The following is a 14,770-nucleotide window of genomic DNA, read 5'->3' as shown; positions in this document are numbered from 1 at the left end:
GTAAGGACAGAGTCATAGAGAATACAGCATGGAAACAGACCCTTGCGGTCCATGCCAACCATGTTTCCCAAACTAAATTAGTCCCACTTGTCTGCATTTGACCCATATCCCTCGAAACCTTTCCTACTCGTATGAATGCAAATGTTTTAAATGTTGTAACTGCACTTGTATCTACCACTTCCTCTGGCAGTTCATTCTACATAAAATCTACCCTTTATGTGAAAAAATGCCCTTCAGGTCCCTTTTAAATCATTCCCTGTCACACTGAAAATATGTCCCCTAGTTTTGAACTCCCCCACCCTAGGAAAAAGACCTTTGCTATTCACCTTATCTCTGTTCCTTGTGATTTTATAAACCTCTATAAGGTGACCCCTCAACCTCCTACATTCTAGTGACAAATGTCCCAGCCTATCCAGCCTCTACTTATACCTCAAACCCTCCTGTCCCAACAACCTCCTGCTAAATCTTTTCTGAACCCTCTCCAATTTAATAATATCCTTTCTATATCAGGGAAACCAGAACTATAAACAGCACTCCAAACGTGGCCTCACCAATAACCTGTACAGCTGCAACATGACATCCCAAATCCTATACTCAGTGGTCCGAGCACTGAAGGCTAGTGTGCTGAATGCTTTCTTAGCCACCATGTCTACCTGTGAGATAGCACGAACTGCAGATGCTGGAGTCAGACATAACACTGTGTGGAGCTGAAGGAACACAGCAGGCTAGGCAGCATCAGAGAAGCAGGAATGTTGACATTTCAGATCAGCACCTTTCTTCAGCTTTCCTGCTCTCTGATGCTTCCTGGCCTGCCGTGTTCCTCCAGCCCCACATTGGTATCTCTGTCTACCTGTGATGCAACTTTCAAAGAATTAAGAACCCCTAGATCTCTCTGTTTGGCAACACTACCCAGAACGCTACCATTAACTGTATAAGTCCTAACTTTGTTTGTTTTACCGATCCTTAGCCCATAGACTCAATTGATCAAGATCCTTTTGTAATCATCGATAACCTTCTTCACTGTTGATGCCACACTTGGTTAAATGCGGCCTTGATGTCAAAGGTTATCATTCTAACCTCACTCTGGAATTCACTTCTCTTGTCCATCAAGGCTGTAATGACATCAAGCTGAGTGGCTTTGGTGGAACCCAAACAGAGTATTAGTGAACAGGTTATTGCTCGGCAAATACTGTTTGATAATACTGTTGATGACATCTTGTGGATGATGAAGAGTAAACTGATGGGCTGTATTTGTCATACTTTTTATTTACAGGATATACCTGTACAATTCCGCTTTGTCAGGTAGATGCAAATATTGTAGCTGTACTTGAATAGCTTTGCTGCGAACACAGCAAGCATTAGAAGATGTGTGTTTGGTACTATTGCCAGAATATTGTATGTTTCTATAGCCTTCACAGTATCCAATCCCTCCAGCCATTTCTTAATATCAGGTGGAGTGAATTTCATGAATTAGCTGAAAACTGGCATCCAGGGAAGCAGTGACTTAATGGTAATGTCATTGGTCCGGTAATCCAAAATCCCAGGCTAATACTCTGGGGACATGGGATTGAATCCCACAATGGTATTTGGTAAAATTTGAATTCAGTGTGGAATTAAAAGCTCACCTGATGACAAACATGTAAATGTCAACTGTTGTAAAAACTCATTTATATAAACAAAGAACTGCAGATGCTGGAGATCTGAAGCAAAAACAAATTGCTAGCAAAACTCCACAGGTCTGACAACATCTGTGGGAAGAAATCTAAATTAACATTGCAAGTCTGTGCGACTAAGAGCGATTTCTGTTTGTGTAAACACTCATTCCATGAAAGATTTTAATGAAACAACAAAATCTGTTGTCCTTGCCTGGTTTTGCCTACATGTGACCTGGAACCCACAGCAATGTGGTGTTGACTCTTAATTGCCCTTTGAAATTGCCCTTGCCAACTAATTAGATCGAGGTAATTAGAGATTGGCAACAGGTGCTGGCCCAGCCAGTAAAGCGAAAATTGATCATCTGCTTGATGCTTCTGGCTGAAAATAAATTGCCTTCTCTTTTGCAATGATGTTCTGGGCAGCCCGATCATTGAGAATGGGGGTATTTGTGCAGCCTCCTTTTCTAATGAATTGTTTAACTGCCCACCACTATTCATAGCTGGATGTGGCAGAACTGCAGATCTTGTCCATTAATTGTAGGATTGATTGGCCCTGTTTATCACTTGTTTGTTGTACTGTTTGGTATTCAGGCAGTTCCATTTTGTACCTTTTGTCAGGTTGACACTTCTAGGTTCGCTTGGTGCTGGTCCTGGTACACTGTGCTGCAGTTTTCATTGAACTAGAATTGATCACCGGGCTTTCTGATAGTGATGGAGTGATGAATTTACTGGGCCATGATGTTACAGATTATGGTTGAATACAATTAATGAATACCCAGTTTTTAGATCCATTTGAAATATATCCCAAGGTTGGATACTTTTTTCTTTCAGCGCAGGGGTGGGGGAGAAGAGTTGTTAGCTTTGTTGGCTGGATGAAGTTGCCATGATGCATTCTCCTTCCCAACCTCATCCCTTGCCTGAAGCATGTTGAGCCTCAGGGTAAACCACCACAAGTCTCCTCTCTGCCCTGTGGTCCAGTATGGCAATGGTAACTTTTCATGCCACATGGAGGGTATCCTCTGTCTGAGGAAAGAACTTCTCCATGTGACTGAACAGTGGTCAGCCATACTGATACTGTCATAGACAGCTGCATCTATGGCAGATAGACTGGGGAGGATGAGGAGAAGTATATTTTTCCTTCCTGTTGGTTCTGTCTTCACTTGCTGATCCTGGCTAGCAGGTACGTCTTTTAGGAACCAACCAGCTCAGTCAGTTCAGGTGATGGCGAGCCACTCTTCATGATGGAAGTCTCTATCCAATGTATATTCTATGTCCTTGCTACCCTCCAGGTTTCCTACAAATAATTTACAAATGGAGGAGTAATGATTCATCAGTCATGTGGGGAGCAGAAGACAGAAGATATTTCCTTGCCCATGTTTGACCTGTTGCAATGAGACTTATTGGAGTCTGGAAGCAATGTTGAGGACACGAAGGGTAATCCCTTCCTGACTGTATACCACTGTGCCAAGATATTTGTTGGACTTGTCCTACATACGGCATACCCAGAGATGGTGGTGGTCTAGAAAATAACCATACTCACAAAATCCTATCTTACAGATAACATCAGGCTGTTGTGGACTAGTCTGAGAGAGTGCTCTTCAATTTTAGTTCCAACTTCCAAATATTAAAGAAAACTTTGCAGGTCATCACGGCTGAGTTTTCCGTTGTTGTTTCCAGTGACCTTAAGATCATTTAGTAGTTTTGATGCAACCAGCTGGCTTTCTATTATCATTTCTTTGGACAGTGAACACTCAGTGACATTGCTATGGGGCTGGAGTCACACGTAGACTAAACCAAGTAAAAATTGGAGACACTAATGAACCAGAAGCATTTTACAACAATGCTTTATGATAATTAACAGTGGTTACCAGTTATTATTAAATCTTAATTCCTGTTTTTCTTTAATTCAAATCTGCCATAGTGGGATTTGAATCTGGGACGCAGAGCATATCCATGTCCTGCAACAATAATACTGCACCATTGCCTTCCCTACTTTCTAATTCTGTTGGGCTGAACCTCTTTTCACTTCTGATAACTTGAAAACTTCTGTACAAACTCTGTCAAGACTTCACAATCTAAAGCACTTCTATTAGGGTGACTGTTCTCCTGAAAATCGATGGAATTGATAATATTATAGATATCCTGCTGGGCACCTGACTGAATCATATTTTAACTCGGAGATGGTGCGTTTGGTCAATGTTTCAAATGATTTAAAGAAAATCCTTCTCCGAGCAGAAATCAAAATCCATCTGCCTCTATTTTAAAAAATCCAAATACCAAGAATGATAATTATACATATTTATCAAGGCTGAATTCTGTTTTACAGATATGTTTGGTTACCATTGTTCACCGTACCCAGAGATTGACAATTTTATCACTCATCAAGTAAACAAAGGAGGAATACAAGGTGGTAAGTTTCAATACCTTCAACCATTAATCCCATTCGTTAGTAAAGCAGAGGTATAGACAGTGGACAGCCAGAGACTTTGTCCCTTCATAAGAGCTACCTCCACCCTAGGAAATAGTTTTAAAGTGAGTGGAAGTAGATATAGGGGAGACGTCAGAGGTAGGTTCTTTACTCAGAGTAGTCAGGGTGTGGAATGCATTGCTGGAGAGGGTAGTGGAGTCAGCCTCATTAGGGGCATTTAAGCGGCGATTACATAGGCATATGGATGATAGTATAAGGCAGGGGTGGAGGTTGGATAGACCGAAGGGTAAAAGTTCAGCACAACATCTTGAGCCGAAGGCCCTGTACTGTGCTATACTGTTCTATATTAGTTTCACATTACACTGATTTTAAAATGGCTTTAATATAATTTATTTCCTTAGCCTTGCGTCGATGGAATTACTTCTCTTCCGAAGAATTGATTGTATATGACATCAGCAAAAACCACTGGTGTGACAACATTGGAAGAGCTCATAAAAGCAATGATAGTATAAGGCAGGGGTGGAGGTTGGATAGACCGAAGGGTAAAAGTTCAGCACAACATCTTGAGCCGAAGGCCCTGTACTGTGCTATACTGTTCTATATTAGTTTCACATTACACTGATTTTAAAATGGCTTTAATATAATTTATTTCCTTAGCCTTGCGTCGATGGAATTACTTCTCTTCCGAAGAATTGATTGTATATGACATCAGCAAAAACCACTGGTGTGACAACATTGGAAGAGCTCATAAAAGCAACCACATTATGTAAGTACAGTTCACATAAATTGTTAAGTGATTTAAGCAGCCTTCTCTGCAATCATTTTTGCATCTTCAAAATGTAACAAGTCAGTCTCAATACACTAAGTACTTGATCCATATAAACTTGGAAGGTTCCAGATGAAACAGACGAAATACTACCACTGTTGGAAATCTGAAATGAAAACAAAAAATGCTGGAAACACTCAGCAGGACATGCAGCATCTGGATAGAAAGAATCAGTGACCTCCAGAACTGATGAAGTGATGTTGACCTGAAACACTAACTCTCACGTGCTTAAATACTTAGAAATAGTACAGATAATTGGACTAGTTTCTAAAATATTTTGAAAGGTGATACAGCTACTTAGTGAAAGCATACTAAGATGAAAAGATTTGAAAAGACTGTACTCTCCACTCTAAAAACCACTTGTCATAAAATATACTCCTGGTGAGTCTGATTTCACCTCTTGTGTTGCAATTAACTTTCTCTCAACAAAAAGCCCTCAGCATTCACTGCTAATACTTGTGTAAAATTTGTTGATTTAAAGTTTTTAAAAAAAAAATGGTTCTTATTTCTTGCAGAAAAATATAGTGCATGGTTGAGTTCTGCAACTTATTAATGGCTGGCAGCAAACTTTTAGTGTAGGAAATCATATTTTGTTGCATTTTCTTATTTTGTAGGATTGTGGTTGACTTGAAGAAAGGAATCTGGTACCAGAAATGTTACGATCCTGTTTGCCAAACTCAGAAATTCAGATCTGAAAGTAAGAAGTGTATTTTATTATGTTGAATATTGCAAGTTTCATTAGATAATGCAGTAGTAGTCTCCTGTAGACTAACGTATGCTAAATTCCTTTAAAATTCAAGGTCACCAAATACCCCAGGAATGCTGTTTGGATTTTCTCGTTGATATGGTATGTAATGAAACAAATGCTTAGATCAGTATCAAAATAGTGTTATTGAAGCTGACAATAAATTATTTGAGCTTGTAATAATCAGTTTCCAGTTGAATAAGCCTGTCAAGCTGCAATTTAGCAAATGAAGCATCTTATTACATTGTATTGATGAAGATCTAATCACTTCTATCCCTACTAAAATGCTAAGTCTAATATTTAAATATATAAGGTGGACCAGTTTTCCTGTTACTATTTTTTAGAATATGTTGAAGTGCACTCAACTACAAGCAGACTTATTCTTCCAAACATTAAGGTGGACGAGTTAGATTAGTGAACATTCTCTACTTAAAATATGGATCAGTAAGATTCAAATAACAGTTTACAAAGTAGCCTTCTCTGAACACAATTTAAACAATGCTCCCCTAGAAATAGGTAATGGTGTAGTCACTGCACTAGTAATTTGGAAACTCAAGAAGAATTTGTTAAATCAGACAATTTAAAAAATCTGAAATTGTAAGCTAATTTTATAATGGTTTCCATTCTCAGTGATGGGGAAGCTCAACACATCTATGCAAAAGACAATAGTGAAGCAATTGAAGCTGTCTTCGGTCCAAAGTGAATGATCAATCTCAATCTTTTCCCCAGGTTCCCAGCGTTAAACACTGATTTTCAGCCAGTTTGATGCATTCCATCTGATAAAGAAATAACCTAAAGCATTAGATACTGCAAAGGCTGAGAGACCAAACAATAATTCAGCAATATTGCTAAAGTCTTCTATCCTTATCCTTAGCCAACTTGCTCCAGTGTAGTTACAAAAGTAAAAACTGAAAGAACTGCAGATGCTGTAAATCAGGAACAAAAACAAAGTTCCTGGAAAAGCTCTGCGGGTCTGGCAGCATCTGTGAAGAAAAAAATCATAGTTAACATTTGGAGTCTGGTGACTCTTCCTCAGAACAGATGGCCAACACCATGCTGAGCTTTAGCAGAAACTTTGTTTCTGTTCCAGTGTAGCTACAAAACTGATTACCTATTCAACAATATGAAATTTAATGATATTACTGTCAATGAATCAATTGGCATTTACTAAAAACTAAATCAGGTCAGCCATCCAAAAAAGGCTACAAGAGTGTGTCAGAAACTGCAGAACATGCAGCATAACAAGTATACGGATGATGCCATATCCCTAGCCCTGCACTCATCCCTGGAACATCTGGACAACGCAGACACCTACATCAGACTCCTGTTCATTGACTACAGTTCTGCCCTCTGCATTGGATCCTCAGCTTTCTGAACCATCAGCTGCAATCAGTGAGGATAGTAATTGCACCTCCTCCATAACAACACTCAACACTGGAGACTTCACTCAAGGATGAATTTATTGTCCCCATATTGAACACCCTGTACACCTATGACTGTGTCACCAAATTCTGAATAAACACCGTTTACAAGTTTGCTGATGACACCACCGTAGTGGAATGGATATCAAACAACGTGTCAAAATATAGAAGGGAAATAGAGAGCTTGGTGACATGGTGCAATGAAAACAATTTATCTCTCAACGTCAGCAAAACTGAAGAACTGATCATCGACTTCAGAAATAAAGGAGAACACGGTCCAATCTACATCAACGGAACTGAAGTTGAGAGGGTGAACTTGATGCACTTCATCGGAGTGACAATAACAGATGATCTGTTCTGGACTTCCCATGTAAATGCGACACTCAAGAAGCACAAGAACGCTTTTTTTTCCTCAGGCGGCTCAGGAAATTTGGTTATGTTCATATGGTCCCTCACCAACTTCGACACATGCACCTTTGAAAGCATACTGTCTGGGTGCAAAATCACCTGGTATGGCAACTGCTCTGCTCAGGACCATAAGAAACTACAGAAGATTGTGTGCACAGCCCAGACTGTCACAGAAGCTAACCTTCCAAAAATGAACTCTTTTCACATGACTTCCTGCCGCAGAAGGGCATCAAAGACTCATCCACACCTTGGTAATCACTTCCTGCAACCTCTTCTGTGAAGAAGATACAGAAGTCTGAACAGATGCATGAGCAAGTTCAGGAAAAGCTTGTTTCTGGCCATTATCAGACTGTGAATGAATTCTCGCCTCATGTAATGTAACCTGTCTACTTCGAAGTCATTTTGATCTGTACATCCTTTGCTTGCTGTGATCTGCCTGTACCGCTTGTAAACAAAGCTTTTCACTGTATTTCGGAACACAATCAATCAGTCTTGTCTCTCCAATGTTTACGTGACACAAAGCATGAGTCAGGAATGTGAAGCAATATGCTGCAAAAGTCTTGCGTATCGTTAGAACATAGAACATAGAACATAGAACAGTACAGCACAGAACAGGCCCTTCAGCCCACAATGTTGTGCCGACCATTGATCCTCATGGATGCACCCTCAAATTTCTGTGACCATATGCATGTCCAGCAGTCTCTTAAATGACCCCAATGACCTTGCTTCCACAACTGCTGCTGGCAACGCATTCCATGCTCTCACAACTCTCTGCGTAAAGAACCTGCCTCTGACATCCCCTCTATACTTTCCACCAACCAGCTTAAAACTATGACCCCTCGTGCTAGCCATTTCTGCCCTGGGAAATAGTCTCTGGCTATCGACTCTATCTATGCCTCTCATTATCTTGTATACCTCAATTAGGTCCCCTCTCCTCCTCCTTTTCTCCAATGAAAAGAGACCGAGCTCAGTCAACCTCTCTTCATAAGATAAGCCCTCCAGTCCAGGCAGCATCCTGGTAAACCTCCTCTGAACCCTCTCCAAAGCATCCACATCTTTCCTATAATAGGGCGCCCAGAACTGGACGCAGTATTCCAAGTGCGGTCTAACCAAAGTTTTATAGAGCTGCAACAAGATCTCACGACTCTTAAACTCAATCCCCCTGTTAATGAAAGCCAAAACACCATATGCTTTCTTAACAACCCTGTCCACTTGGGTGGCCATTTTAAGGGATCTATGTATCTGCACACCAAGATCCCTCTGTTCCTCCACGCTGCCAAGAATCCTATCCTTAATCCTGTACTCAGCTTTCAAATTCGACCTTCCAAAATGCATCACCTCGCATTTATCCAGGTTGAACTCCATCTGCCACCTCTCAGCCCATCTCTGCATCCTGTCAATGTCCCGCTGCAGCCTACAACAGCCCTCTACACTGTCAACGACACCTCCGACCTTTGTGTCGTCTGCAAACTTGCTGACCCATCCTTCAATTCCCTCATCCAAGTCATTAATAAAAATTACAAACAGTAGAGGCCCAAGGACAGAGCCCTGTGGAACCCCACTCACCACTGACTTCCAGGCAGAATATTTTCCTTCTACTACCACTCGCTGTCTTCTGTTGGCCAGCCAATTCTGTATCCAAGCAGCTAAGTTCCCCTGTATCCCATTCCTCCTGACCTTCTGAATGAGCCTTCCATGGGGAACCTTATCAAATGCCTTACTGAAGTCCATATACACCACATCCACAGCTTGACCCTCATCAACCTTACTAGTCACATCCTCAAAAAACTCGATAAGGTTTGTAAGGCATGACCTACCCCTCACAAAGCCGTGTTGACTGTATTTGATCAAGCCATGCTCTTCCAGATGGTCATAAATCTTATCCCTCAGAATCCTTTCTAACACCTTGCAGACGACAGACGTGAGACTTACCGGTCTATAATTGCCGGGGATTTCCCTATTTCCTTTCTTGAAGAGAGGAATTACATTTGCCTCTCTCCAGTCCTCAGGTACGACTCCAGTGGAGAGCGAGGATGCAAAGATCTTCGCAAGTGGCGAAGCAATTGCATTTCTCGCTTCCCAAAGCAGCCGAGGACAAATCTGATCCGGGCCTGGCGACTTGTCAATCTTAATGTTTGACAAAATTTTCAGTACATCAGCTTCCTCTATCTCTATCCATTCCAGCATGCACACCTGCTCTTCAAAGGTTTCATTCACTACACAGGTCGTTTCTTTCGTAAAGACAGAAGCAAAAAACTCATTTAGGGCTTCCCCTACCTCCTCAGGCTCCACACACAAGTTCCCTATGCTATCCCTGATCGGCCCTACTCTTTCTTTGACCATTCTCTTATTCCTCACGTAAGTGTAAAATGCCTTTGTGTTTTCCCGGATTCCTTCTGCCAAGCCTTTCTCGTGCCCCCTCCTGGCTCTCCTCAGACCATTTTTGAGCTCCTTCCTTGCCTGCATGTAATCCTCTCTAGCTGAACTTGACCCTAGCTTCCTCCACCTTATGTAAGCTACCTTCTTCCTTTTCACTAGAAGCTCCACCGCTCTCGTCATCCAAGGTTCCTTTATCTTACCCCGTCTTGCCTGTCTCAGAGGGACATATTTACTCATCACTCCCAACAACTGTTCCTTAAACCATCTCCACATGTCTATAGTTCCCTTACCATGGAACAACTGCTCCCAGTCCATGCTTCCTAACTCGTGTCTAATCGCATCATAGTTTCCTCTTCCCCAATTAAATATCCTCCCATTCTGCCTAATCCTCTCCTTCTCCATAGCTATGTAGAATGAGAGAGTGTTATGGTCACTATCACCAAAATGCTCTCCCACCACAAGATCTGATACCTGCCCCGGCTCGTTTCCGAGCACCAAGTCTAGAATGGCCTCTCCCCTCGTCGGCCTGTCAACGTACTGTGTTAGGAAACCCTCCTGAACACACCTTACAAAAACAGCTCCATTCAAATCTTCTGCTCGGAGGAGGTTCCAATCAATATTAGGAAAGTTAAAGTCACCCATTACAACAACCCTACTGCGTCCACACTTTTCCAAAATCTGTCGACCTATGCTTTCTACAATCTCCCTGCTGCTATTGGGGGGCCTGTAGTAAACCCCTAACGAGGTGACTACTCCCTTGCTGTTCCTAATTTCCACCCATACTGACTCAGTAGGCAGATCTTCCTCGACAATGGAAGCTTCTGTAGCTGTGATACCCTCTCTGATTAGTAGTGCTACACCCCCTCCTCTTTTTCCCCCCTCCCTATTCTTTTTAAATGTTCTAAACCCTGGAATATCCAGCAACCATTCCAGCCCATGAGAAACCCATGTCTCTGTTATGGCCACAACATCATAGCACCAGGTACTGATCCATGCTCTAAGTTCATCACTTTTATTCCTGATACTCCTTGCATTAAAGCAAACACACTTTAACCGATCCCTTGGTTCCTTCCCAGGAAAATCCTTCCCACTAGCTGGTCTACCTCTTGCTACTGCCTCACCTGCATCAACGCTCACCTCTGGTATACAGCTCAGGTTCCCACCCCCCTGCCATACTAGTTTAAACCCTCTCGAACTACTCGAGCAAACCTTCCACCCAGGACATTGGTCCCCTTCCAGTTCAGATGCAACCCGTCCTTCTTGTACAGGTCCCACCTTCCCCAGAAGGCATCCCAATTATCAACATATCTGAAACCCTCCCTCCTACACCAGCTGCGTAGCCACGTGTTCAGCTGCGCCCGCTCCCTGTTCCTCACCTCGCTATCTCGTGGCACCGGTAGTAAACCAGAGAACACTACTCTGTTCGTCCTGCTCTGCAGCTTCCATCCTAACTCCCTGAAATCACTTTTTATATCCTCAAACCTATTTCTGGCTATATCATTTGTGCCAATATGTAACACGATTTCTGGCTGTTCACCCTCCCCTTTCAGAACTTTATACACCCGATCGGAGACGTCCCGGACCCTGGCACCAGGGAGGCAACATACCTTCCGGGAATCCCGATCTTGCCCACAAAATCTCCTGTCGATTCCCCTAACTATCGAGTCCCCTACCACGAGTACTTTTCTATTCTGCCCCCTTCCCTTCTTTGCCACAGTGTCAGGCTCAGTGCCAGAGAACTGACTACTATGGCTTTCCTCTGGTAGGTCAACCCCCCCAGCAGTATCCAAAACGGTATACTTATTGCTGAGGGGAATGCCCACAGGGGATCTCTGCACTGTCTGTCTGTCCCCTTTCCTCCCCCTAACTGTAACCCATCTATCCTCGTCCTGAGCCTTAGGAGTGACCAACTCCCGATAACTCCTCTCAATTACCCCCTCTGCCTCCCGAATGATCCGTAGTTCATCCAGCTCCAGCTCCATTTCCCTAACACGGTTTTCAAGGAGCTGTAGCTGGGTGCACTTCCCGCAGATGTAGCCAGCGGAGACGTGTGCCACATCTCCCAACTGCCACATTTTGCAGGAGGAGCAAGCAACTGCCCTAGCATCCATACCCCACTTATCTGAACACCCACTCAATACTAAAGCAGAAAGCTCACTTCAAGTAATAATAACAAATTAATAACAAACTTATCGTTCAACTAATAATCAAAGTTTCACACAATAGTCGTAAAGTCATACAGCCTGGAAATAGACCCTTCATTCAACTCGCCCATGCCAATGAAGTTTCCTAATTTGCCTACATTTTGCCCATATCCCTCTAAACCTATCCTCATGTACCTGTCCAAATGTTGTAACACTCTACTTTGACAGTTCATTCCATATGTGAACCATCCGCTGTTAAAAGGACGCTCCTCCGGTTCCTTTTAAACTTTTCACCTTAAAATTGTGTCATCCACAAACTTACTAACACCACATAAAACAAATCAGCATTCATGGTCAGCACGCTTTGGCCACCTTGAACATTCATGCACTCTACCACAGATAGTGAGACTCGAACATGGTCAATGGATATTTTTCAGTCTGCAGGAAGCACTGCAGTACAGTTCTCCACAGTGGCTATTGGGACTCCTGCTTTTCCTGATAATATATTAATTGTCTGTATCTTGTTAAATAGGAGACAATTTCAAAAGTTGCAGATGACATTAAACTTGGAAGATTTGTGAACTGAACAGAGGACAATGACAAAAAGGTTGACAAGTTGGTGATGTGGCTGGATAGGTGGCAGACGAGATTCACTGTCACACAGACAAGTGTGAGGTGATGCACTTTGATTGGAAGAACACTGAAAGGGAATATAAAATAACAGCTAGAATTCTAAAAGAAGTAGGAGCAGAAGGGCCTAGGTGTATGTGTGGATACATCTTTGACGGTAGCACGACAGGTGGTGAGAGCAGTTAATAAAAGCATCATATTCTCAGATCCAAAAGATTAAGTCACAAGCGGATGCAGCAACACAGATGCTGGTGTCCCCCCCACTTGATTCACTCCATGTGTGTGTACGTTGACCAGCACCCATTTGTGCTGTCCTCTGCTGTCTTGTATCTTTTAAAGTAGTAACGTTAAGCTCACACCAACATATTGTCACTGAAAATTTTATATATCGTGGAATCAACTGAAATGTGTTCTCAAGCAAACATTCATTAATAGTTGCAGGGATATCAACTTATCCATATTTCCTTCAATATCTTCTGAAAATGAGCTATTACTAACCAACAGCAAATTTGTTTGAAACTGAAATGGAATTTTTCTTTCAGGATAACGAGTTTGTTTTTACCATGGATGAAGATGGGAACATCGAAGCAAGTCAAAGTAGTGTACATCCATCAGGGACTAACTTGCATCTTGGTGAAATGTGGGAATCTGGGCCACAACATTCTGCCTTTGCGGAAAATCTAGATACAGCATTTATTGATGATGTTGATGACGATGCAATGTTATTAGAAGCTGTTGAAGACTCTGAACTTAATATTGAGCCTGAAGTACTGTCTGACAATGACTTACTGGCAGCTGTGAATGAACTCGAGGCATCTGCAGGCATAGGTACAAAATAGATGCTGCAAACATTCTAGGCTATAAAGCAAAAGTTGTTGATAAACCCCTTTCTATTTTATACAAATTGGTCAGAATCTGTCTTCAGGAATTCCCGAGTTTAGTTCTCAGGAAATACTACAGCTCCTTTGTCTTGCTGTTTACAGTGCTCAGAATTTTTATTTTCTTAGCCTATCAAAGAAAGAAATAATGCTCGACATTTTATGACCTGCACATTAGTGTAAAAATCAATATCTATGTAAAACATTTTGTTAAAAAGTACATTTAAATATATAGAACCTTTATTTTGATGGACAAGTGCATACATTTTTACTTTGTCTTATTTGACTCTTCAAAGCAAATTTATAATACATGAAAAGTTATATTTGTAATATGAAATAAACACCTTAAAAGATAAACTACAAAGTTTGTTTTGTTTATACAAACCACATTAGTAAAGATAGAACATGCTGAAAAATAACAAGTAAATTTTGTGGTTACTACATCAGTAGCCGGTAGGAATACACACCTCTACCAATCTCTTAATCACATCTTCCACCCTAATTTAAAATGACTGGCAAATTAAAGAGGCTTCTTTGCTGGCATATACTGTCCACCTGCTTTTCCATTTGTCTACTGCAAACAGTCAATTCAGGAACCTCAAGAACATGTGCCTGTAATTGGTCAATTAACACTGCTTTATGGAAGATGAACAACTTACTGGACCCCCAGGCTGCATTCTTTTTGAATTGTTTTGCTTCTTCTCTAGTGATTGCTGTAATTTTGCATTTATTATCTGCAGCTGTTTTTCTGCTCTGAGAATTCCACGTGCCTCTAGCAACAAAGCAGGAAAGCTGGAAGTAGTATACTGTAAACAAGAAAATAAATTGAAACCAATAGCACCAAAATAATGTTACACAAATGACTGTTATTCTTATTTTTTAAAGTTTTGCTTGTAGATTACCACGTTTGAAGCATTGTAAATTACCACGTTAGTTTCAGTTATGGAAGGAAACTATAAATGTAGGTGGGGTCAAATTGAATTTTTGCCCTGTCCTTTTCATTACATCTCTCAAACATTCCATTCTTATCAGACTGCTCATCCAGCAGGAACAAGCAGAAATTTTGTAACAGTGAGTAGCAGCCTGAACAGAAATTTTAGCATCAAGTTCGAACCCGTACTTGATGGCCAAGGAAGGTTTGTTTTCGAACAACACCTCATTTTCCATTCGGCAACCCTGCAGCCCTTCAGACTCAATATTGAATTCAATAATTTTAGGGCCGAAACACTCTCATGTCCCAGCCCCCTACCCCACAC

At 41.6% G+C, this 14,770-nt stretch overlaps 2 protein-coding genes across 6 annotated transcripts in view; one reads left to right on the top strand and one right to left on the bottom strand.

Moving 5' to 3' along the window:
* Positions 1 to 13,835, top strand: part of primpol (primase and polymerase (DNA-directed)) — a 40,289-nt gene extending 26,454 nt beyond the window's left edge. Inside the window, exons 10-14 of one of the 3 annotated variants that reach the window (XM_059644841.1) lie at positions 3,982 to 4,065; positions 4,741 to 4,849; positions 5,524 to 5,606; positions 5,710 to 5,756; positions 13,179 to 13,835. In XM_059644841.1, coding sequence (XP_059500824.1) covers positions 3,982 to 4,065; positions 4,741 to 4,849; positions 5,524 to 5,606; positions 5,710 to 5,756; positions 13,179 to 13,475 — 620 coding nt within the window. In that variant the 3' untranslated portion in view covers positions 13,476 to 13,835. Of the gene's footprint in view, positions 1 to 3,981; positions 4,066 to 4,484; positions 4,850 to 5,523; positions 5,607 to 5,709; positions 5,757 to 13,178 lie in introns of those variants that run through there. The other 2 variants (XM_059644840.1, XM_048525818.2) reach the window with 2 other exon arrangements.
* Positions 13,773 to 14,770, bottom strand: part of cenpu (centromere protein U) — a 60,443-nt gene continuing 59,445 nt past the window's right edge. For all 3 annotated transcript variants that reach the window (XM_048525861.2, XM_048525889.2, XM_048525875.2), the window contains exon 13: positions 13,773 to 14,320. In XM_048525861.2, the coding sequence (XP_048381818.2) occupies positions 14,141 to 14,320 (180 nt within the window). In that variant the 3' untranslated portion in view covers positions 13,773 to 14,140. The remainder of the gene's footprint in view (positions 14,321 to 14,770) is intronic.

Source organism: Stegostoma tigrinum, chromosome 3 (assembly GCF_030684315.1).
Source record: "Stegostoma tigrinum isolate sSteTig4 chromosome 3, sSteTig4.hap1, whole genome shotgun sequence".
Classification (NCBI taxonomy): domain Eukaryota; kingdom Metazoa; phylum Chordata; class Chondrichthyes; order Orectolobiformes; family Stegostomatidae; genus Stegostoma; species Stegostoma tigrinum.
This window is presented reverse-complemented; position numbering and strand designations above follow the sequence as displayed.